At 39.7% G+C, this 23780-nt stretch overlaps 1 protein-coding gene across 1 annotated transcript in view; it reads right to left on the bottom strand.

The window, feature by feature from the left end:
* Positions 1-2418: 2418 nt before the first annotated feature.
* Positions 2419-23780, bottom strand: part of slc38a8b (solute carrier family 38 member 8b) — a 56402-nt gene continuing 35040 nt past the window's right edge. The window contains exons 6-10 of the mRNA XM_048262884.1: positions 22040-22154; positions 17175-17322; positions 12360-12559; positions 3253-3304; positions 2419-3115 (exon numbers count right to left, since the gene is read on the bottom strand). Of these exons, the coding sequence (XP_048118841.1) occupies positions 3013-3115; positions 3253-3304; positions 12360-12559; positions 17175-17322; positions 22040-22154 (618 nt within the window). The 3' untranslated portion in view covers positions 2419-3012. The remainder of the gene's footprint in view (positions 3116-3252; positions 3305-12359; positions 12560-17174; positions 17323-22039; positions 22155-23780) is intronic.

The raw sequence follows: 23780 nt of genomic DNA, 5'->3' as shown, positions 1-23780 counted from the left end.
CAGCACTTTTACCTCGAAAGCCACCTTGCCTCGCTGTGAAACAGTACAGCCTTTTGGTCAACTACCATCTCTTCAATAAAGTGCGGGAGAATAGACGCGCTTTTGAAGGGCGGGTTTTGATGAAATTCACCACCCTCACAACAACATCCAAAATCTCATGTAGGTCGGGACTAACTAAGCTGCCTTGACACAAGCGCTTCCCTGTGAATAACACAGTGCGTCCATTGCGCATCGGGTGCTACCTGGGCCCAGGCTACAGATAAAGAATTAAATAAAAAAACTCCTGTTTCACGTCAGTTCGCGCCCCACCTATATCTTGATTTATACGGTCCATCTTTAAATACAGCCCAAGTTTCTTTTTTCAAGGATTTGCAAAGAAAAATCACATATTCAGTGACAATAGAAAATGATTGAATAAAGACCTAATACATGGGTAATTACGTTAAATAGAGACATTATTGAGCACTAACAGACACATATATTAGCTACGGTGCATACGGAAAGTATTCACAGCACTTCACTTTTTTCCACATTTTGTTATGTTTCAGACTCACACCCCACAAAAAAGCAAGCGTTTGGAGTGTTTTGTAAAAAAAAAATAAAAGACTGAAATATTTAATTTACATAAGTATTCACACCTTTTGTTATGACCCTTGCCATTGAGCTCTGGTGCATCCTACTTCTATTAATGGTCCTTGACATGCTTCTACAACTTGATTGGAGTCCACCTGTGCCTAAATTAATTCACTGGACATTATTAGGAGTGGCACACATCTCTTTATATAAGGTCTCACAGTTGATGGTGTATGTCAGAGTGAAAACCAAGCCACAAGGTCGAGAGAATTGTCTGTAGACCTGGGAGACAGGGTTGTGGTAACCAAGGACCCAATGGCCACTATGATTGAGATCTAGAGTTCCTTTGAGAAGATGAGAGAAGCGTAAAGAAGGACAAAACAAAGACCAAACTATTTGGCCACAATTCCCAATGGAAGAAACCAGGCACCGAGCTGCACTGATGTTTGTCCTGAGAAAAAAATAAATAATTGAATCCATTTTAAGATGAGTCTGAAACATAACAAAATGTGGAAAAAGTGAAGCACTATGAATACTTTCCTTATGCACTGTATGTATCAAAGGCCCCCTAAAGAGTTCCCAAAATCATTTTGATGGCACATAAACTCTTAATACCAGGTCTCATCGCTTGTAAAACAGCCATAGAAAGTTTGGTGATTGGGTAGGAACACTGCCCCCCCCCCCCCCCCCCCTCCAAAATCAAAATGGAAAAGAGCTGCTATGCTACAGGAATTCTGAGATCTATTTCTACAGACTGCTGTTGGTGCATTCCCTCTCTATTGTTTCGGAGTTATGGTCATACTTTGTTGCAAAAGACAGATATTTAGTTTGTTTATTATTGCGCTTCTCAACTGTAGGAGGACCCTGAGAGCAAATATTCTTTAGTGTTGCTTTAAAGCAACACTAAAGAATATTTGGCTTACACATGTTCCCTAAACCGTTGTACCGTTGCAGAATCAGAATTGTTATGTTCTTGTATATTACTCTGATATGTTGTGTATTACTATAAAACTGTGATGTGCTAAAATTGGACTGATTTTAACTTTCCTTCTCTTTTCCAACCCTTAACTGCACATTATAACTGCTTATTATACGGCTCTTCACAATATTAGTAGAACACTCCATTGACTTGAATAGGATTTCCCAATGTTCGGTAACATATATTAATTTATTACACGGCTCTTCATAATGCTGCAGAATGCTCCATTAACTTGAATGGGCCTTCCCAACGTTCGGTGGTCTGATATTTCTCAATAACAGACCGTTGCTAAGTATAACAGACTGTTGTCAAGGAAAATGGGTTTTGTGTTTCTAATCCACGTCTTTCATATCACTCCGCAAGTACTGGAGTTCATCCAAAAGTGAAAGCAGACGGTTGATCAGCTGTGTTCTAAAGAATGTTGGATTCAAGTTCAGCGTGTTGTTGCAAACTATTTGTTTCTCAGCAAAAGCCACGATGAAACAGTAACAAATAGGCTATGTAGGCTAAAGAGTCATATCATGGGGAGTTTATTGTTTAGTTTTGGCAAGAAGCCGTGTAATAAGCGGGATAATGTATTTTCTGATAATGACCGGCGTTCTATACATTATCACTTATGTAATTGCCGTTGAAACATACAATAACTGCTGTCAATGTAAACAGGTTTTGTGCTTCTGATTTACGTCTTTCATATCATTCCACAAGCAGTCTGGTCACTTTTTGCAATGAAACTTCATTTAAAAGTGAAAGCAGATGGTTGATCAGCTGTGTTCTAAAGAATGTTTGATTCAAGTTCAGTGTGTGTTCCAAACTATTTGTTTGTCAACAAAAGCCACGAAACGGTAACAAGTAAATGGAAAGAGACATATCATATGGAGTTTATTTTTTTAGTTTGGCAAGTAGCCGTATAATAAGCGGGATAATGTACAGAATGCCGAAGCAAGACCGGTTCGCCCTGATGGGACTTATCTTCCCAATAATGACCGGCGTTCTATACATTACTTACTTGCACATTTGTGTTTCTGCAATTTTGTGCTATATAATTCTTAAAAATAGCTAACCTCACATAGCATGAACAATGAAACATGGATCTTACAGATAAAACATGGATTTATGAGTAAAATATTTGCATGTTAGGTAATATCTCCGAAAATGTATACCATTTCTGTAACAATGTTTTGTTTACGAAGTCCCAGCTTCGTTTTAATGCAGAGCTAAAAAAAAAATGTGTAACCTAACTGCTGAAAATAACCTGGTGAACGCTTCATCATAACTTGAAGAGAGCTAAAAGAAGTTTGTTTGCCTAGGAAGTATAAATTAGTAATTAGTCTAATCAGTGATTATAAAATAAACCCTGTGGTGGGAAAATTGCATGCAAAATGCAGTTTAATATCAAAGCAAACCACATTATACAAGGTAACTTGGGAATTCTGAGATGTATTGGCGGTAAGATGAGGGGATCAGAATTTGTGCAACAATTCCATGACAGCAATGGTTGTACTCTGACCAAAGATGAACACACCAACAACCACTGTAATGACTCCCCATATTGTTAACAGCCCCCTGTCAAAAAATATGAATCATGATTATTGTTATTATTATTGCTCATTTCAATTTTGTATGACACCTCCTTCATTGTTCACATAGTCTACAATATATAAACTACCCCCAACCCACCCAAAGCAGAAGATTTTACCAACCTAGTTCTGTAAGACAGTGGCTCTGTCTGCATGGTGAAGATCAAACACAGACCTGGAAAAACAAATGATGGAAAGAGGTCAGAGAAATGGATGTGCAAAGAGATGTGGGAAAGTGGAAAAACTCCATCCAATTATTTTTAAGACCTCCTAGAATCATTGGACAGTAAGTTCGTCAATCAAAAGGTCGTACTATACCGACCCCGCCCCCCCCCCCCCCACCACCCCTTCGTGCACATACTCAAAGCTCGTGACCCAGTCAGAGCAAGTGCGAAGTGCAAGTTGCTTCTGTTTGACGTTATCCTGCAGTACTGGAGCTAGATGGGGCAGCCAGGGCCTACTTGTTAGCACTTCGGACTTGCAGCCAGGGCCTACTTGTTAGCACTTCGGACTTGTAACCAGTAGCAACGGCTGAAGTGCCCTTGAGCAAGGCACCTAACCCCTCACTGCTCCCCGAGCGCCGCTGTTGATGCAGGCAGCTCACTTCGCCGGGATTAGTGTGTGCTTCACCTCACTGTGTGTTGACTGTGTGCCAAGTGTGTTTCACTAATTCACGGATTGGGATAAATGCAGAGACCAAATTTCCCTCACGGGATCAAAAGAGTATATATACTTATACTGAGTATATTCTTTGGTTTGCTCGCTTAATAATGCTATCAGTGTCAGTGGTGGAGGAAGTACTGAACCTCAGTACTTAAGTAAAAGTACAAATACACAGAGAAATATTTACTTTAGTAAAAGTAAAAGTACCACAATGACAACCCTACTTAAGTAAAAGTAAAAAGTACCTGCTTTTAAAATGTACTTTAAGTATTAAAAGTAAAAAGTATTTGCATAATGATTTATTCTCTTAATATCTATATTCTAAAAGGAAAAATCAGTATGGGCTGTGGCATTTTAATTAAGCTAGTTTTAGGTTATACTTTCGACTAGATAGTTTTAAGTTAATGCAATTTTGCTTTACCATCTGTGGCCCAGTTTACATTCTGACCTACAATTCTAGAGACTGTAATTCTGGTTATCTACTAGGGTGATCTGCTGAGTAATATCATTCAGCAAAACACGAGCCTGAAGTTTAACGGGTAGACAAGGGAAACGCGCCGGGTGGATCGTAATGCCAATTATGCTGATTGAACAGAAAAGTTGCTGAGAAAGGTGTCTTTATGATTAAGTTCAGTTTCACTTTACAGACGCATATACATTGAATGAGCCACGCTACTCCCCAATTGTAGGCTATGCATCTTTATTTAATCACACACAATTAAGGAATATTTCCTAATCTGGAAAATATTACGCTTTTTCCGCCACCGGTTCATTAATAGTCTACCATTCATTTGTGCCGCAAATGATCAGACGAGTGACAGAAGCATGGGCATAGCCTGTAACTTCGCTGATCCGCGGATGGCAATCTCATCGGAGAGGAGGCCCTAACGCTGCAGATAACAGACAGAGAAAGGCACAGAACACAGTTGCATGTACAGTGTAGCCATGGGTCTGGTGAATATAGCCTACCGAATGCAGATGGCTACAAGCTCACGCTTTGCCTGGTCTAGACTAGAAGCTTATGTTTCTAAGAATGCACGTGGCGGCCCAGAATCTTTGGTAGCAACCCCGGTAAAAGAAACGTGTTTGTCAGAGAGAAAAAAAAAAATGATCATAAACTGTATCGTAAAAAGGAACGATGGTGTTGTAGAAATGTAGCGGAGTAAAAGTACAGATAATTGCTGTAAAATGTAACGAAGTAAAAGTCAAAAGTATGCACTATAAATTTTACTTAAGTAAAGTACAAATACGTGGAAAATGTACTTAAGTACAGTAACGAAGTATTTGTACTTCGTTACATTCCACCACTGATCAGTGTTCTCACTAAATTTCAGTTGGGGGTCAAACGCTGTGCCTACAGTGGGCATCGCTTTCAAATGACCACTTCATTCGCGCATTACGCGGCGTGAAGCTGCGTGAAGCTTTAGTACCACTTTCAGCCACTGTGCGTCGCTCTGCCACTGTACATCGCTATGCCTGCCGTCCCTTACATAATTGTTGCCGAGAGTAATCCCAGCCTACGAATTCAATAACAAAATAAATCATGCATAATTAAACATTACCTCGATTTAGGCTACTTGGGTATGGCTTAAGGCTTGACTACACCGAAAATCGAAATCGAAATTTGCTGTCTACATTATTGTCAGTGTTGGGGTTAACGAACTACGCAAAATCAAAACAGTGGTGTGATAATTGAGCCAGTAGAGAAATAACTGTTCAGAATTAATCTGTAGCCTTGGGTAGGCTTCTGCAGAAAACAATGTTGTTGCCGATTTAATACTATCTGGCGGCGTTTTTTTAACAGGCTACGCCAATAGAGGCTTAGACAACTATGACCCACGTTTTGGTTTCAGAAATTAATTTGCCCTACTTCTTGACTGCAATGTAGTCAATTGACTGCTTGACATGTCATTTTTATTTTTCTGTACAATAAACAATTACATCTGCTTTATGCCGCAGAATTACATTCATATTTGGCTGACTGCAGACGCTTCCACTTCCCTCCCCATATTCCAAGATTAAGATAGTATGAAGTGCTTTTTGTATAGGCTACTATCATAAAAAAAAAATCGTTAAAACGAATAGCTATTTGCAATTTGACAAAACACTGGTCCTCATTTTGCGAATCGCGAGGGACGATATGAGCCTGTTGCAGTTAGTTAGATGTCCGAGTCACGCATAATGTTTGAAAACCACTGGCTCGTAATCACAATAATTTTCACACCGCGACAGTTGGATAACCTACTTCATCATGTCCCCATGCCTACATTTTTGTGAGTAGCATAGAGATCGTTAAAAACAATAAAGTATGGCTCTCCGTTTGGGACATAGAAAACTTATATTTTTAATAGACTACCGTCGAAGATGCTGACTTGCAAAAGCCTCGATAACACGTTATCTCCACTATCATCAGTCATGCCCCTTGATCAAAGTGGGGAATGAAATAAAAGTTTGAGAACCACTGGCTTAACAAGTTACCTACAGTCCAGAACACAGAATCTGTTGCAATATTCTGATGATCGGCGATGATATCGGCAAATGTTTGTTTTCCAAAGTAAGAATTTCACTTAACCATGCACCTTCGACAATACCTGGCCTACCTGGTATCATTACAAACATTATTCTGTGTCCTAAAACTGGCATATTTTATGGCATTGTGTCATGTAAGTTCGTTGCAAAATCTAGAGAAATGTGTGAGGTGGTCAGCGGGGACAATTGAGACACACATTGGATTGTGTTATTACTTGAACATTCCACACTATCCACAGCTGTGGTAGGCCTATCAGGGGCAGGAGGATTACTGTCAGCGCAGGCTTTATATAAAATTCTTCAACAGAAGGCCTCGAATGTTGTCTTGTTTGTGGAGCTTTTGCTTCGCTTCTGTAATTTCGGCTTCATTGAAAATGAGGGCTTCCCTCAATGACCCTCGAGAATAAATAAAGGTTGAATGAATGAATGAATGCAGGCTTGCCCAAAATAAAGGCATGTGGTTTGCGCGCCTACAGTAAATAACAGACCCGCCAGAATGTGCGTTATGATGCTTTTTACGAGCAAGATGTTTTTGGTACCCTCACGACACTGCATGTTCTTAAATAACAATGATCATCAGTAATATTCGACCATTAATTTGGGTAAATGGGCAAGCGTGACCACCTTGATTGGCTGATTGGCTGATGATTGTAACGCTGGCATGATTCCAAACACCTCCCTTCACGATGATGAGTGACAGGTCTCAGAATCGTCGCTACACAAGGACGGAAGATGATGAATAACTGGGGCCGTAGGCTATTCACAAAGGCTTTTATCTTACTACTAGGAGTAGGCTACTCCTAAATCGCACTTAAAGATTTTAGATTGGAGTTTTCTCTTAAAAGTTATTCACAAAGCCTTTCAGACAACTCCTAAACTAGGAGTGAGTCTTCGTGGCTATGGATGACGCCATTACTCATGCACGAGCTTGACTGAAGTGACCACCTTGATTGGCTGACGATTGTAACGCTGGAATTCCAAACACCTCTCTTCCGATGATGACTGACAGGTGACAGGTCGGAGAATCGCGGCGCTAAGTAGTCGCGAAGGACGGAAGATGATTAATAACTGAATAAAAAGGCCTAGCCTAAATGAATAAAGAGTAAGGCAAAACAAATATCTTAGTAGCCTAATGAAACATAGGCCTATGGATTGACAGTAGGCAGTAGCCTACCTTTGCAACATTATTAAATGAATCTGTCACCATATCCCTAGGCTACGTTTGCAAAGAGGAGAACATTTTAATTTGATTCACAATGAAACGTTACATTTCATTTACATGTTAACAATGAGTAGTTTTGGTTGTTGTTGGTGGCGTTATTGCATCCCTTTTATGAATGCAAAATTGTTCCCTTGCGATTGGAAGCTCCTGTTGTGCATAGGCTATTTCAAAACATCGCAACGTAAAATGCCACAAAAAAGCTGTTTATGAATAGGTCTTAGTGAGTTAGGAGTCCTCTCGACTTAAGCTGTCCCAGACTTAGGTGCTACTTTTAGGTCTAAAATGCTTCGTGAATTACTTTTTGTGAAAAAATTAGGAGTCCTAAAGTTAGGAGTGACACGCCCATTATTTTTAGGAGTTGCTCCTAAATTCGCCAGTTAGGAGCTACTTTCAGCCTTAAAATTCTTTGTGAATAAGGCCCCTGAATAAAAAGGCCTAGCCTAAATGAATCAAGGCAAAACAAATAGCCTAGTAGCCCAATGAAACATACGGATTGATGTAGTATCTTTGTAACATTATTAAATTATTCTGTTACTATGCCTACGTTTGCAAAAGAGAACATTTTAATTTGATTCACACTAATGTTACATTTAATTTACATGTTGACAATGATTAGCCTAGTTTTGGTTGTTGTTGGCGGCGTTATTGCATGTTAGTTATGCCTACAATGCAAAATTGCTTCCTCGCGATTGGAAGCTCCTGTAGCTGCATAGAATTTCAAAAACGCAGGTTTGTGAATAGGTCTGTGAGTAAGGAGTCCTCTTGACTTCTTTTAAGCTGTCAGAGGTGGGAAGGTGTGATTTTTTGGGGGAAGGGCCGGATTAACTGGGCACAATTGTCTGATGGCCCCCCTTCCCCCCAGCCAACGTGAATCGGGTGGTTAGTTAATAGGCCTATTGTGAAGATTTTTCCTGCCATCTAAGGCACGAGCGCATCTGTGAGGCCAAGCCTCACCAAGTAGCTCGTTTGTTTACAACTAACATTCCATTTAATTAAACTGCTTTATAGGCTATGCCGAAATAGTTTTCAACATTTTGAATATTAGTGTCGGGTGAATTGAAATGTTCTCAAAGTAGCCTTATGGCTGAAAGCTGCTTGGGACCCCCGTCAAGCAATATAACCATACAAACGCGCTTCCTGCACTCATTGTTTCAAAAGGAGTAATTTTGGCTTTGTCAGAACTGAAGAGCTGTGGACGGCACGGCACGGTATGCCCAATGCTTCTCTCACGGCAGTCACTGACAGTAACCTAGAATAAATGCATGGGGAAAAACACTTCCCCATGACAAAAACATCGTAAAACACTGAAAGTTAATATTTTGTCACTAGCAACATTCATCTGTCCTTTGTCAAATGTATTATGTTCCAAATTACCCTATCGTAATTCTGCTTCATAAAGCTGAACAAATACATTTGCTTATTTCACAGAAAAATATAAATAGCCAGTCTACAGTGCAGAGTTGGTAAGTTATGGTAGGCCAACCTGCAGTGAACATACAAACAGGGGAAATTATTTCTCTTGCAGCTGAGTAGCCTCAGGTGCGCGTGAGACATAAGGCCGAACATGCAAGCCCAATGAATCGTGCTCTCCACGACAATCGCGCCGTTAAACTTAAATAGGTTAACATCACTCCAAGTTCGCCTTCAAGCAAGGAAAACGATGATTTGAAGACATCTGTTTCGTTGGAAGGGCAAGGGGTAGCAACAGGGCAACACAGAGACAGGCCCGATGGCAGGGCTGTTTTGAGAGTATTAAAATATGGGATATTCTACGGGAAAACATTAAAACGGCAAGACAGCGGGTAAAGTTAAAATACGTGATAAACACGGAAAAAGTTGGCATGCATTGTTTCGGTCCCCGTGCACAGGAATTATTTGTCATACTATTAATCACATATGATTATTTGTGAAATTGTGCAAACAGGCGCAACACATTTGAAAAGGAAGGACTGGTAGCATGCAAGCTCACGGGAAAGATTGATTTAAGAACGTTATCACAAAGTGTGTGGCTGTGGCGCGGGCGGAAGACAATTGGCAGGGGAGGGTCATGTATTTTTTAACAATTCCGTCGGAGGGTCATTGAACAATTTCTAGCAGGCAAGAGAGGGTCATGCAACTTCAAACTGAAGCACTCAAAATTCCTCCGGTGGCCCCTTCAATAAATAACGATCAGTCCCTAGATTGCTGCTGGGCTATATGTCTTGGTTCTGTTAACAACTCATTGTCAAACGCATAGCCTCTCGCGGTTGCATCCATTACAAACAAACACTAAATGCTCTACTGAATAAGCACGAAGTCAAACCTTTAAATGAAAAACACTCTTTAATAATCCAAAACCGCTAATGAAGTAAACTTGTGACCATCAAAAATCGTTTATCGCTTGTAACTCCGTGATACCAGGACGTAACAGGAAGGCATTTGGCTGAGCAACGGAGGTTAATATGCTCCATGTTTTGTCCAAATGATGACTGTCTATCATCGTTGCACTCGGAGAAAACCGGAATGTTTCATTAAGTCCCCTCGCTTTCAATCGTCCGGTTGTACCTACTCAAAACGCAGATAGAACCTTATTATTCTAAGGTAGCGAAATAGCGTTCAGCATGATTCATGCCCAATTAATTCCCCCTGTTAAAGTGTTCACCTTTGTAGTTTGGTTTCGTGATAGCCTATGATAAACGGCTTATGGCCAAATATGTGAAAACGTTAAAATACAGTAGGCGATAAACCCGGAAAAAGTTGACAGTGATTTTTTCATAATCACTTTGGAGGGTCATAGAAAAATGTATTGCTGGCGAGGGAGGGTCACGTCTTTTTGGACTAATGCTCCCAAAACTCCTCCGGTAGCCCCTTAAATAAATAACGAACAGTCCCTAATGAAGTAAACTTGTGACCATCAAAAATCGTTTATCGCCTGTAACTCCGTGATAACAGGATGTAACAGGAAGGCATTTGGCTGAGCAACGGAGGTTAATACTCTATATTTTGTCCAAATGATGTCTGTCTATCATCGTTGCACTCAGAGAAAACCAGAATGTTTAATTTGTCCTGCGTCTCTACGGCTGCAAACGGGATTCACTCACAGTTAACCAAATATTTCTTTATTAGGGCAGGGCAGGCATATTTCTGGCTATTACATTATTTCTAAACCAGTCTGCTAAAGTCTGTAGTGAAGTCTGTGTAGGGTTTTCCAGGCTCCATTTCTTTTTACGAGACACCCTGCTCACTTGAGCCATCTACCGGTTGTTTGGGTTGTTGCAGCGTCTCACTGGAAAAATACAAATTAAAGTCGCGTGATACCGCGTGATCCCACGCGCGGACCGCGAGTGAAGCTGGCCAAGTCGAAGCACTGCCCACTGTATATAGTTATATGTTTGGACTATTTGAACATCTTCATTGTGTATTAGACTAGTTCCTCACTGTGCTTCCTAAAGTCTAAAGGAAGCTCTCATTACACCATCTGACAAATTCCGTAAGGGCTCTGTTGTGGTCAGATTGGTTGCCCTGGAGAAGAGACAACAGGGCTGAGTCGCCTGAAAACTTCACCAAGTAGCTGTTCTCCCAAGATGACCTGAAGTTGTCAGTGTATGAAAAGCAGGGGGGCCAAAAATGTCCTCTATGATATACCAGTGGAAAGAAAGGACAAATAGGCTACAAAATTTAGGTAACTCATGGCCATCAGTGAGAAATTGATTAGGGGTGTGAGTAGGATCGGATCACTATTAGTATGTATCATGGCTTCAAAATGTCAGTTGTGTCATTTTCCATCACATAGACTTTCATATACAACAAGTTAAGTAAGTAACAAAGTAATAGTCTGTCTATAGCTAACATTAGTTGATAAGCAGATGGATATATAAAGAGCAAATGTGTGGTAACCCATATACACTGATGGTTTTATAGTCAGGTCTCTAAAGCAGGAAGCATATATGGTTGGCTGAACACAGACAGACTAAGGAGTTACTGATTCTACTTAGTTTAGGCTATGTGATGGCAAGTGACACAACTGGCATTTTCAAGCATTGCTACTTACCCATATCCTCTTCATCACATTTTAAGATCAATAATGGTTGCCAGTAAAGAAAAAAATTATCAGGATATTTTTATGTCAGGCAGGTAGTAGACTCTAGCATGACATACTGGAATTAAGTCATGTTTTTGGCCTCATCAGTGTAAAATAACCTACTGTATGATCCCTTATCACATGTGTTTTAATTGACCAACTTTGCTGGACTCCCTCTTATGAGGTCATCATTGTGTCTGGAATGTTTCCTGGAATGTTCATAAATTCAGTTATAAAAATAACTGTAAATATTGTTCTATTGTATTTAAAGTTGATTTTTCAAGAAAAATCACTACTCACTACTATCTTGCTTCATGTCCCTTCATTTGTCAAAAATGTTTTTCAACCTGACATATACACTTTAAAGCCGTATCAGCATATTAAACACCGAATTTGATATTGTAATGTTAATTTGTAACGTTCTGTGTAAACGGGCATATTTTGGGGTTGCTCTTTCTAAAACGCGTAACTGTCTCTATTGTGAGTAAATGACAGAGGGGAGGATTCGCGCAGGCTGAAAAGCGCTTAGTTACACACTTTTTTCGGCTTACACACCCTTACACACACGGGAGAATTCGCCCCTTAGGTCTTGTAAAAATAAAATCAGCTGTTCCATGTTCATTTCTAAGAAATATTTTGTGTAAATTTAGTGACAAATCTAAGTCACTTACTCTTTAATACACATTTAACTAGACTGGTGTACTCGTGTAACTAGACCAATTCTTTTGTGAGATATGTGTGTATATGGTGTCTCACCGGGGAAGATGAAGATGAAAAAAGCACTGATTCCTCCGATGACACTGATGACCTCACTCATGTCTGGCACATAAACTGCAATAAGTAGTGTCACAGCCACCCAGAGCACTGTAAGTATCACACGGCAGCGCTGCTCAAACTCTGTTGTCACAATGGAGGTTCGGTCACGGTATCGTAGCAACAGCGCCAAGATCACAGACCTGAAACAGACCACAGTAGGACTACATTGTAATTTTGAATGTGATGAGAAGTATCAAATAGTCCCACAGTGTTGCACTGTCAAATGTCACTCCCCACAGTAATGAATCATTATAAAAAGCCCACTGCATTATTAAGTATGCTGTAAAAATGATTAAGTATGCTGTAAAAAAACTGTCTGGATCAGGGGTCTCCCACCTTTTTGGGAATGAGGGCTACCTGAAGGACCCAAAATCAGATGGAGGGCTATTCATTTGAAACAAACAGACCCTTACCCCTCTTAGCGAGGGTATTCCTCATAAATAATATGTGTTTTTTACATGGATGATCAATATCATACAAGCCTTTATATATTAAGAAACTGTATTACAGACACACAGGTCAGGTCTACATAAACACTTTGACATCTGATTCTTCAATAATTCAAAACACTTCAATATCAATAGGCCTATGCCAACACTACTAAAACATGTTTTAAACAAAAAAAAATATTTTTGTACAATGAATAATTTAGGTTAACTAAATTGAGTTGAACAATTGAACAAAATACAGAGTTTAAAAAAAGCTGTTAAAAGTTTTTATTTCGGTGGATAATCTATTTTAACATTTCAATAGCATCACCAATCACCAACACCACCTTACCTACCTGGTTTTTGCCAGGTAATGCTTAGCCCTTTTTCACGGCATGCAAGACTTTCAGCGCTATAGCCACACCAGGCAGTTCAGAGGAGAAAAAGCCTGTGAGCTGAAGTAATCCTTTTTCAGTCCTTAAACAATACACGGAATGACCGCAGAAACACAAAAACATGCTGCAGCACTAAGCTTCTATTGGCTACACCAGACGTGCAAGCTTGTCTATGCGTGTGAGCAGTGTGTACTGAATACGCTCAGCTTCCGTTCTTGTTTAAAGAATGAATAGGAAATGGATTTGAAGCCAGAGGCTTAATTTAACCCAGCCACATTTTGTAAGGCATCACCAATATTAAGTTAACATTACAAGGATGGTAAGGAGGATGTTTTTAGAATGTATAATAATCTGCTGGCAACTTGTTGGCACCGTGTTGGCGAGGCTAATCCTTTATCGTTGTGACAGATGTAATGGTGTGTGTAGGTCACACTGGAGCCCCACACAGGAGTGGAGTTATTATTCACTGAAGATTTGATGGACATTGACAAGTTAAATAAGTAGTTGATTACAATTAATGATTACAATAAATCATCAACAGATAATTTTTTATACGGGCTTTTTGTCAACTTTAGCAGAGGTGCCAATAATTCTGGAGGGTACTGTGGGTCCTTCCCTTAATCAGGACTTCGGCAGTCTGTCCATCCTTACTGGGTTTGAGGTTCTGTATTTTTCCCACTGGCCAAAATGCTTGTGGAAGCTTCTAATCAACCACCATCACCACTGATGAGTGATTCAGGCTAGGAGCGTCCCGTTGCCTTGTCTGTCGGGTCTGGAGGGTAGGGAGGTAATTTTAGATGAAGCTGAACCAGAATTGGTCTGCAAGAATCTGACTATGATGCCAGTGTCTGTTGGAAAGTAACTCGGAGTGAGTGTACTTGACCTGGGGTAAGGTTGCTTCCCACCGCCCTCTAAGGAGAAGATCTGGGGTGACGGGATCAGCATTAGCCAACTCCGAAGACACATAGGAGAGGCTTGGAGTTCAGGATTTCCATCAGAACTTTTCTTAGAATCCCTTCCATCACAGTCTGACCCCCCAAGGACATTCTTAGGGCAGTCTTCACTGCTGCCACCTGCAAAGCTGGACTGAGGTCTGAGAAGGCTTCTTCCAGTTCCCCTGCCTCCCCATGAAGTTGGTTCTCTGATCAGAAATGACTTCATAGGGGCAACCACGGTGAGCCACAAAGCGATGGAAGGATAGAAGAAAGCTGTCAGTATTCAACTTACACAATTACAATGAGTGGCGAGGCATTTAAAAAGGGTACCCTACCTCTTCTTAGAATGGCGACCCACCTTCATCAAAGCAGTCAATCCCTGTCGACCAGAAGGGTGGCTTATATAAACGAAGGCAACAAGGACGTAGATCTGACATCCTATGATTGTAGGCTTTCTCTTCCAACTTTTTCACCCAGTACAAGCATACTGGTGTTTGGGCACTGCTTGTCTGCCACACAGAATCCAGTATTGGTGGTGAAGGCTAGCAAACACTTTCTTTGGTCCTGGATGGAGTAGTTTTTTGTCAAAATCTGGAAGGCTGTTATGTAGTGTTTTGGATCCAACACTATTGGATGTACTTCGGTTCAAGCCAGGTCCTGACTTTGACAAACTTTGACAGGTTTATGACTGTATACGTCCCCCCATGAACCCCCTCCTCCTAATTTTAGGGGAGCTATACAAATACAAATCAGGGTAGCAGGGGGAGTGCATTGTGCATGGTGGCATGACTGTGGCCTTTTCTTTGGTCTTGCTTAAACAGTGGGTGTGTTAACTACACAACTCCCAGCAATGCGCTCAATAGGCAGAAATGATGCTGGGTATGACATGTCTGTTCCCTGCAAGCTCCAATAATGTAACCAACTTAAAACAGTCGAGACTCAAGTTTAGATTCGGATTTTCCCTTCACACCAACACAATGAAAAATTTTAGAGGCAAATATATAAATGATTGTCTTCATCACTATTATCATTCAACAAAAATATATGCAGTTCAATTGACACAATGTGACACAGACTGTGAGTTGGTGAGGATGCTCTCGATGGTGCAGTGGTAGAAGTTCACTAGGATCTGGGGAAATGGGTAGACCTTTTTTAGTCTCCTCAGAAAGAAAAGATGCTGGTGAGCCTTCTTGATCAGTAGTAGAGGTGTTAAGGGTCCAAGAGAGGTCCTCAGAGAGGTGACATGCTCCACCTCAGTCTCGTTGATGAAAATGGGGGCCAGGTTGTTGTCAGTGCACCAAGATGTAAGGTGCTGGGCCTCCTCCCTGTAGGCCGTTTCATCATTGTTGCTGATGAGACCAAGAGCCATGGGCCATGAGCCATGTACAGGTGTACAGTCATAGGTGAAGCCCTCTGTTCCGGCTCCAGTCCCTGCAGCTACTCCAGTCCGGCTTCCTGCCCAGCCAGCATATGCAGAACCAATCCGTTCATCCTCCCCAGAATTTTAGTTTGCCTTCTTAGTTTCCCGCCTTGTTTGCCTTCTTAGTTTCCCGCCTTGTTCAGTGGCCACCTGTTTCCAATCCTAATTAAGTTCCTATTTAAACCCTGGACTCTCGGTGTGTGTTGTCGATTATTATTTGTGGATTCAGCTTGAAGCTCTGTGCAAAGAGAATACCTTTTATCGTGTTTGCCCACTGTGGCTTTTTGATTTGTTTAAGTAAAATAACGCCTTGAGCGTCTGCATCCTCAAAACCTCGTTTTCAAGTCTTTGTTTGTGATATTAGTTGACAGAATGAAATTCTGACCAGAGCAGCAACCAGATTTGGCCCGTGGTCCTCAGCCCTTTTCTAGTAGATCCAAAGGTCCAATTCACACCAAAGATTCGCAACGAGACAAAACCATTACAAGCAGTCGTGGCCTACTGGTTAGGGCTTCGGGCTTGGAGCCGAAGGGTTGCCGGTTCGATGAAACCTGATTTACGATTTACAAGAAAGGAGTTGCAGTGGTGTGAATTAGATGTTGCACGTTGTTCCAAGCCGTCGCAAAGCATTCAATATGTCTAGTCGCAGTTGCAAGGTTTTAGAATGTTGCAGCAAGTTGCTGGTTTATAGAATGTTGCAGCTCATCTCATCGCCAATCTTTGGAAGGAATAGGCCTCTAGGTGTTGAGGCACCTGATACATTCACTGTTAATTCCCCTGTCAATAAAACCTTGTAAGGATGTCAGAAATGTGGGCGTAATCTTAGATGGTGATCTAAATCTAATCTAATATAATATTACAATAGATTTTTAAAAAAAAAAAATCTCAATTAGGCTCAGAAAAGCTGGTTCATGTTTTTATTTCTAGCAGATTAGGCTATTGCACTTTTTGCTGGACTCGCTCTGACATTTTGACATGCTTACACCCGAGTCAGATCCCGTAGATCTTTAAGTAAAGGTCTCTTCACAATACCCAGAATAAATTCTAATTCAGCTCATGGTGCTTTTGGTATGTATTTCTATTGTAGGGTATTTTATATTGTTTGTTTTGTACCCTTTTATATAAGTTTTTTTTTATTTTTAGGTATTATTTTTTTGACATATATTTACATATCTACTTGTTTTTATATATTTTGTAATTGTTTAAACACCCTCTTCTCCTTTATCTTATCGTATCTTCTTTGTCTGGTCATGTCATATGCTTGCTGTGTAATTCTATTTCTCCTTTGAAGTACATTAAGTCTCTGTCACATGGAATGTGCTATACAAATAATAATAAGAAAATTGAACTGATAAGACCACTCTAAAAGTATTTGAAAAGTAAATTGAACTGATAAGACCACTCTAAAAGTATTTGAAAAGTAAATTGAACTGATAAGACCACTCTAAAAGTAATCTTTGTGACAATTCAACTGTATATGAATGTCCCCAGAATTTCAACTTAAAGCAGAAATGTGGGACATTCATCCTTTCCTGCAAACAGCAACTATTCAGTTCATACAGCATGAACTTGCTTACCTGCCCAGCAGCAAAATTATGGGATAAATGGTGACGATGGAGAAGCCAAAGAGTAGCCTCGCAATGATCATTGTGATATCATTTCCTGGATAGGACATCAGAATATCTGAGGCCACAACCCGTCCAAATGTCAGGAAACCAAACACACCTAGGCAAGGGGAGAAATTACTTCAAAAATGAACTCACCAATAAGTTCAACTATTTCTGTATTTTCTCTATTTCTCTTCCTGTAGACAATAATATGTTTATTTACCATGGCAGCAATACACAGGAAATCTCAAATGACAAACTTCCACTTGCTACAGGTTTGCAAATATTTGCTAACATTTGCCACTCAAGTCAAAGTGGTTGCAACGTCTGTACCACATTAGCCACACTCTGTATAGCGCCATGAGACATGTGCAATATTTTGGGGCTCTATAAGTGATATTAAATTGAATTGAAATTATTAATTTAATTTACTCCAGTATAGTATGTAATTTATACAGTAGTGTCACTCCAAACATTTAAATGGTCAAACCCAATGAAATTTCTCAATGTTTTAATCAGCTTTGTGTTGCCTATGTTTCAGAGCTAAAAAGTAGAAATGTTTAGAATGCATTTTTTATTGAAAAAAAAAAAAAAAAAAAAAAAAAAAACTTTAGCACCCCTGAAAATAGGTTTTTGAAAAGTAAATGTTTTAAAAAAAAAAAAAAGATTCATAACACGTTGACAGTTCTTGAATTATTGGTGTTGAGGTTGCGCGGAATGTAAGTATTTATGTTCAGTTTGGGATCAATGTGAAATAGAAATGTTAATACATGCCAGATCACTGTGGCTGACAGGGCTTAACAATCCAGAGAGTTGATGAAGAATTTAAAGGCTAAAAGTAGCTCCTAACTGGTAAATTTAGGAGAAACTCCTACAAATAATGGGTGTGTCACTCGTAACTTCTAATTTTTTTGAATAAGAGTAATTCACATAGCATTTTAGCCCTAAAAGTAGCACTAAAATCTGTGACAGCTTAGAAGTCGAGAGGACTCCTAACTCACTAAGACCTACTCACAAACAATTCTATAAGCAGTGTGGTTTGTAGCATTTCACGTTGCAATGTTTTGAAATGCACATGCGGCTACAGGAGCTCTTAAACATGAGGAAATAAGTAAATGTAAATCTGGGGCCGTATTCACAAAGCCTTTTATCTTACCACTAGAAGTACTCCTAAATCGCATTAAAAGATTTTAGCTAGGAGTTGATTTTAGCTATGAGTAGTTTTGGTTGTTGTTGGTGGCGTTATTGCATCCCGGGCTTGGAGCCGAAGGGTTGCCGCTTCAATCCACGACCAGTGGGAACGGCTCAAGTGCCCTTGATCAAGGCACCTAACCCCTCACTGCTCCCTGAGCGCCCCTGTTATGTAGCAAGGCAGCTCACTGCTCTGGGTTAGTGTGTGCTTCACCTCACTGTGTGCTCTGTGTGTTCACTAATTCACGGATGGGATAAAGGCAGAGACCAAATTCCTTGTATAAGCAAGTATACGTGGCCTAGAAACCTGGGGCCGTATTCACAAAGAATTTTAAGGCTAAAAGTAGCTCCTAACTGGCGAATTTAGGAGCAACTCCTAAAAATAATGGGCGTGTCACTCCTAACTTTAGGACTCCTAATTTTTTTCACTAAAAGTAATTCACGAAGCATTTTAGACCTAAAAGTAGCAGAGTAGCAAAGTAGTAAAGTCTGGGACAGCTTAAAAGAAGTCGAGAGGACTCCTAACTCACTAAGACCTATTCATAAACAGCTTTTTGTGGCATTTTACGTTGCGATGTTTTGAAATGTGTATGCGGCAGAAGGAGCTTCCAATCGTGAGGGAACAATTTTGCAATTTCACTGACCACCTCACACATTTCTCTAGATTTTGCAACGAACTTACATGACACAATGCCATAAAATATGCCAGTTTTAGGACACAGAATACCAGTTAGGCCTACGTTTAACAGTAACAAGTGTAATGAGCTATTCATTGTCGAAGGTGCATGGTGAAGTGAAATTCTTACTTTAGAAAACAAACATTTGCCGATATCATCAGAATATTGCAACAGATTCTGTGTGTTCTGGACTGCAGGTAACTTGTTAAGCCAGTGGTTCTCAAACTTTTATTTCATTCCCCACTTTGATCAAGGGGCGTGACTGTAGGCATGGGGACATGATGAAGTAGGCTATCCAACTGTCGTGTGTTAAATTATTGTGATTACGAGCCAGTGGTTTTCAAACATTATGCGTGACTCGGACATCTAACTAAATGCAACAGGCTCATATCGTCCTCGCATTCGCGGACCAGTGTTTTGTCAAATTGCAAATAGCTATTTGTTTTAACGAATTTTTATGATAGTATGACGTACTTTTTGTATAGGCTACTATCTTAATCTTGGAATATGGGGAGGGAAGTGGCGCGTCTGCATGAATGTATACATATGAATGTAATTCTGCGGCATAAAGCAGATGTATTTGTTTATTGTACAGAAAAATAAAAATGACATGTCAAGCAGTCAAGAAGTAGGGCAAATTAATGTGGGTCATTGTTAAAAAACGTTGCTAGATAGTATTAACTCGCCAACAACATTGTTTTGCAGAAGCTACAGATTAATTCTGTTATTTCTCTACTGTCTCAATTATCACACAAGATACTGTTTTGATTTGCATAGTTGCGTTACCCCCAACACTGACAATAACGTAGACAGCAAATTAAGATATTTTTTCGTTTTGTGGAGCGGCACCGGTAGGCTATCAAAAGCAGATTTCGATTTTCGCTACCACCGTGTAGCCTTAAGCCATACCCAAGTAGCCTTAATCGAGGTAATGTTTAATTATGCATGATTTATTTTGTTATTGAATTCGTAGGCTGGGATTCCTCTCGGTAACAATTATGTTTAAAGGTAGCCTCCTGCTTTTTCAGAAGGGGCGGCAGTCAGGCTACTGACAGACCGATGTACAGTGGCAGAGCGACGCAGAGTGGCTGAAAGTGGTACTAAAGCTTCACACAGCTTCACGCCTTGTAATGCGCGACTGAAGTGGCCATTTGAAAGCGATGCCCACTGTATATCCTCTGTCAAATAAAGTTGCATTTCCAGCAAAAACAGTCAGGAATTATTTATGCGAAAGTAGGACGTGGTTAATATGTTTCATTCTCCTTCCTGGTCGGGACGAATGAAATGGCATGAGAGAGAATGAAACATAGTTTGTACCACCACCAGTGCCACCATAAAAACAAGTATACAGTAGGCTTACCATCGTCCTATCCTTGTCGTAAACTATTTTGTCTAATGCACAAGTTTGATAAAAGTTTGACAAGCTGCCTTATGTGCGCAATTTTATTCACGCTGCTAGGCAGCCTGGATTCTATGGACTTCGTTTTTTTACCTCAACCAAGACGATGACGACACACCGAAGCCGTTATACTGCTTTGAGCTACGTACAGACGCGTTTGATAGACATTCGTAGCGCCTAATAAACGGCTCTGGGCATTCGTAAACCACGTTTCAAATGCGAAAATGAATGTCTAGTTCCCAGACCCCATCTCAATGAGTGTTAGCCAGGCTACAAGTTTGAAACAAATGGGATGAATTGAACGATGTCGGAGTATAGCATACTCGGACATAGCATAGGCATAGTTTATATCGAAAAAAGTTTAAACAATTTGGAACTCTAGCTTTCACCACCGCAGTCTATATTAATGCCATCTAATCATAATGGTAGTGTGCGCAATCCGCACAATAGAACTGTCTTAAACAGGCAATATAGCGGGTTTTAGGAGATTAAATGCAAACCAAAACTAAAAAAACAGACCAGGCGTCTATTTGAGACCGCCCTTTATTTATCCAAACATGTAGCAACACCAGGCATGTAAAAAGAGACAGGTGTCTAATCGGGACTAGACTTTTATTTGAAGTTTTACGGTAATCAGGGTTGGGTAGTAATGGATTACGGATTACATGTAATCTGGATTATGTAATCAGATTACAAAAACATACTATACTATATTCAGCCCAGATTATGATAAAAACATGTGTAATCAGATTATAGTTACATTCATGTCATGTCAAGATATGTCAAGGTGTCAAATCAATGTTATGTCATGTCAAGATACAGATACAAGATTGTGTAGTGTACATGTGTCTATTGTATTGTGTAGTATTCATATGTCTATTGTATTTTGTTTGTAACTTCATTCTTGTTTGCAAATATAAAAGATTATAGTTACATTGTTGGGGATTACTTGATGACATTTTATTATGCAAACAATGCTTTTTAAACAAAGTTTTTTATGATAGTCTAACCAATGTTTTAATTTGACAAGCAGCCCATTCGTTTGTCCACTAGATGTCACTATCATCCAATTGCCTGTGTAGTTTCTTGACAGGTTGAAAGGTTCAAATTAAAACCCAAGATGGAGGAGCCATCAACGTTGACTGATAGACCCGTGCCAGTCAGGAAAAATGTGTTCAGTACTTGGCAATATCGCCAAGTACTGAACGCATCTGAATTAAAGACCATGGAAAATAAGAATGTGTATGTCTTGTGCAACTTGTGTAAAAAGTAATCCTAAAGTTATCATATTATGTTACATGTTTTGGGTAATCCAATTGATTACAAAAATTACCATGCAATCTGTAGTCAATAATGGATTACATTTCAAAGTAATCTGACCCAACACTGCAAGTAATGAGGGCATGTTAGTCATGTATTGTGCTGGCTGTACATTCATTTTGTGAATTGTAAATTAGGGAATGAAAGGTAACAGGTTACATAAAACCTACAACTGCTTGTTTCATAATTAAAGCTTTGCACTATGGAAAATACATGGGAAACATATTGTTTAAACTTGTTTGACTTACCAGTTAGGGAATAGATGAGGAGGCAAAAGAGCATAGAAACCACAGAAATAAATATCCAATGAGACAGCTTCTTATTCTCCATGCTACTGTAGATGGCAATACAGGCTTCGTGACACTGAAACAAAATGATACACCTATTCAATGCTAACCACTCTAGTGCACTAATCTGGCTTTGTAAGGGTTCTTTAGATCCTTAGGGTTCTATAATTGGTAGCAAAGAAACATTTTCCAAAAAAGGTTTTATATAGAACCATGTGATAACAAGGAAAAAAGGCCTACTGTATTTGGCTGGCTATATTTGAATCAAATTAACTGTTAGCCAATGTTAGATTTCAATTTACCTTTGAAACCATTAACCAAACAGAAGGATAACCCTGGACATACCACTTTGCATCAGGACTTCAGTGTGGAATGACTCAAATTAACCATTTGTATCATTTGAGGACTACATATCTACAATTGAAAAAAATTAATTAACTCATGTAACAAAATCTTTACAGTGCAGTTATAATTTTCTTGGTGTCTCACATGTAAGCTTGGGTACAGATGGACGTCGCCCCAATGGTAGTCTTGGTATAATGCCGTGATTCTTGTGCTTGCCAAAGCAATTTGGTGAGTTAACATTTTTTAGTGTTTTCTTGCTAACAGAAATAATGTTTGCTAGCGAGTAACAGCTAACTTTCCCCCTCAATATTGGAGGATAGTTAAAGTTAAGTTAGCTTTGGGTGGGGGAAGTAAAAGAGGTTTAAAACAAGTGTCTGCTAATGTTAGTGAATATTTATATATATTATATATTATAAGCTTATATTATATTCGCTTGGAAGGTCTTGCTAAGTTTGCTAATGTTATTGAGGTCTTTCTTGCTTACAGTACTAAATGTGAAAGTGATTCAGTTTCAAGTCCAAGTAGCTAGCTATTTTGCAAGATGCAAGATGTTTGGATGATTATCATGTCTGACTTCAACAATAAAGACTCCCTGTATGCGGTTTGCTTGCATAGAAAGATTCCACGGATTTTGCAACAACATGCCAACAAACACGGCTATGCAGTAGCTATTCAAAACAACATAAAAATGATGTGCAATAAACTGACACTTGGAATAGTCCAGGCTACTTTGGACTTGAGACCTTGAATAAACAAAACAACAATTCCGCAAGGTCCCAAATTGAAACAAGCGATAGACTAATGGTCCCAAATTTAAATATGTTTCAGAAAGACACCAGCTACAGACGAGTGGCAGAGAGAGCGACAGGTCACTTACGCTACCAAAGACTGAAGTTCAAGTTATTTAATAGGCTTATTAATAAACTTATAGCCTTAATTCAAAACCGCTGTTAGGCTTATGCCATTTTGATCTATAAAAAATGTCACATGCAACCATGCCTACACTTTGCAGATTTATTATAGGCTAATGTATTACAATATAACAGTCAGTAGTCATTATTGAATGCTTGATGTTTTTGAATGATCAAGTGTAAAATCGATTTTCTATGTCTAAAGACGTTTCCATTTTCAACGCCAAATATAGGCCAATCCACGGACAACTAACAGGAATTAGGACGAATGTAAAGAGGGCGCTTGAAGACGCACAAGCCAGCAATATTTCTGATGATTTATTGGCGTGAAGTTTCGTGCACAATGACAAACAGGGGCCTATTGCACAAAACTAGGATAAGGGATTAAGCCGGGATATCTTGGTTATCCTGGCTCAATTTATCCGTGATCCAGTTGCACAAAAGCG

Source organism: Alosa alosa, chromosome 14 (assembly GCF_017589495.1).
Source record: "Alosa alosa isolate M-15738 ecotype Scorff River chromosome 14, AALO_Geno_1.1, whole genome shotgun sequence".
Taxonomy (NCBI): Eukaryota; Metazoa; Chordata; class Actinopteri; order Clupeiformes; family Clupeidae; genus Alosa; species Alosa alosa.
Note: the sequence above shows the minus strand (reverse complement) of the source record. Positions and strands in the feature narration are given on the sequence as shown.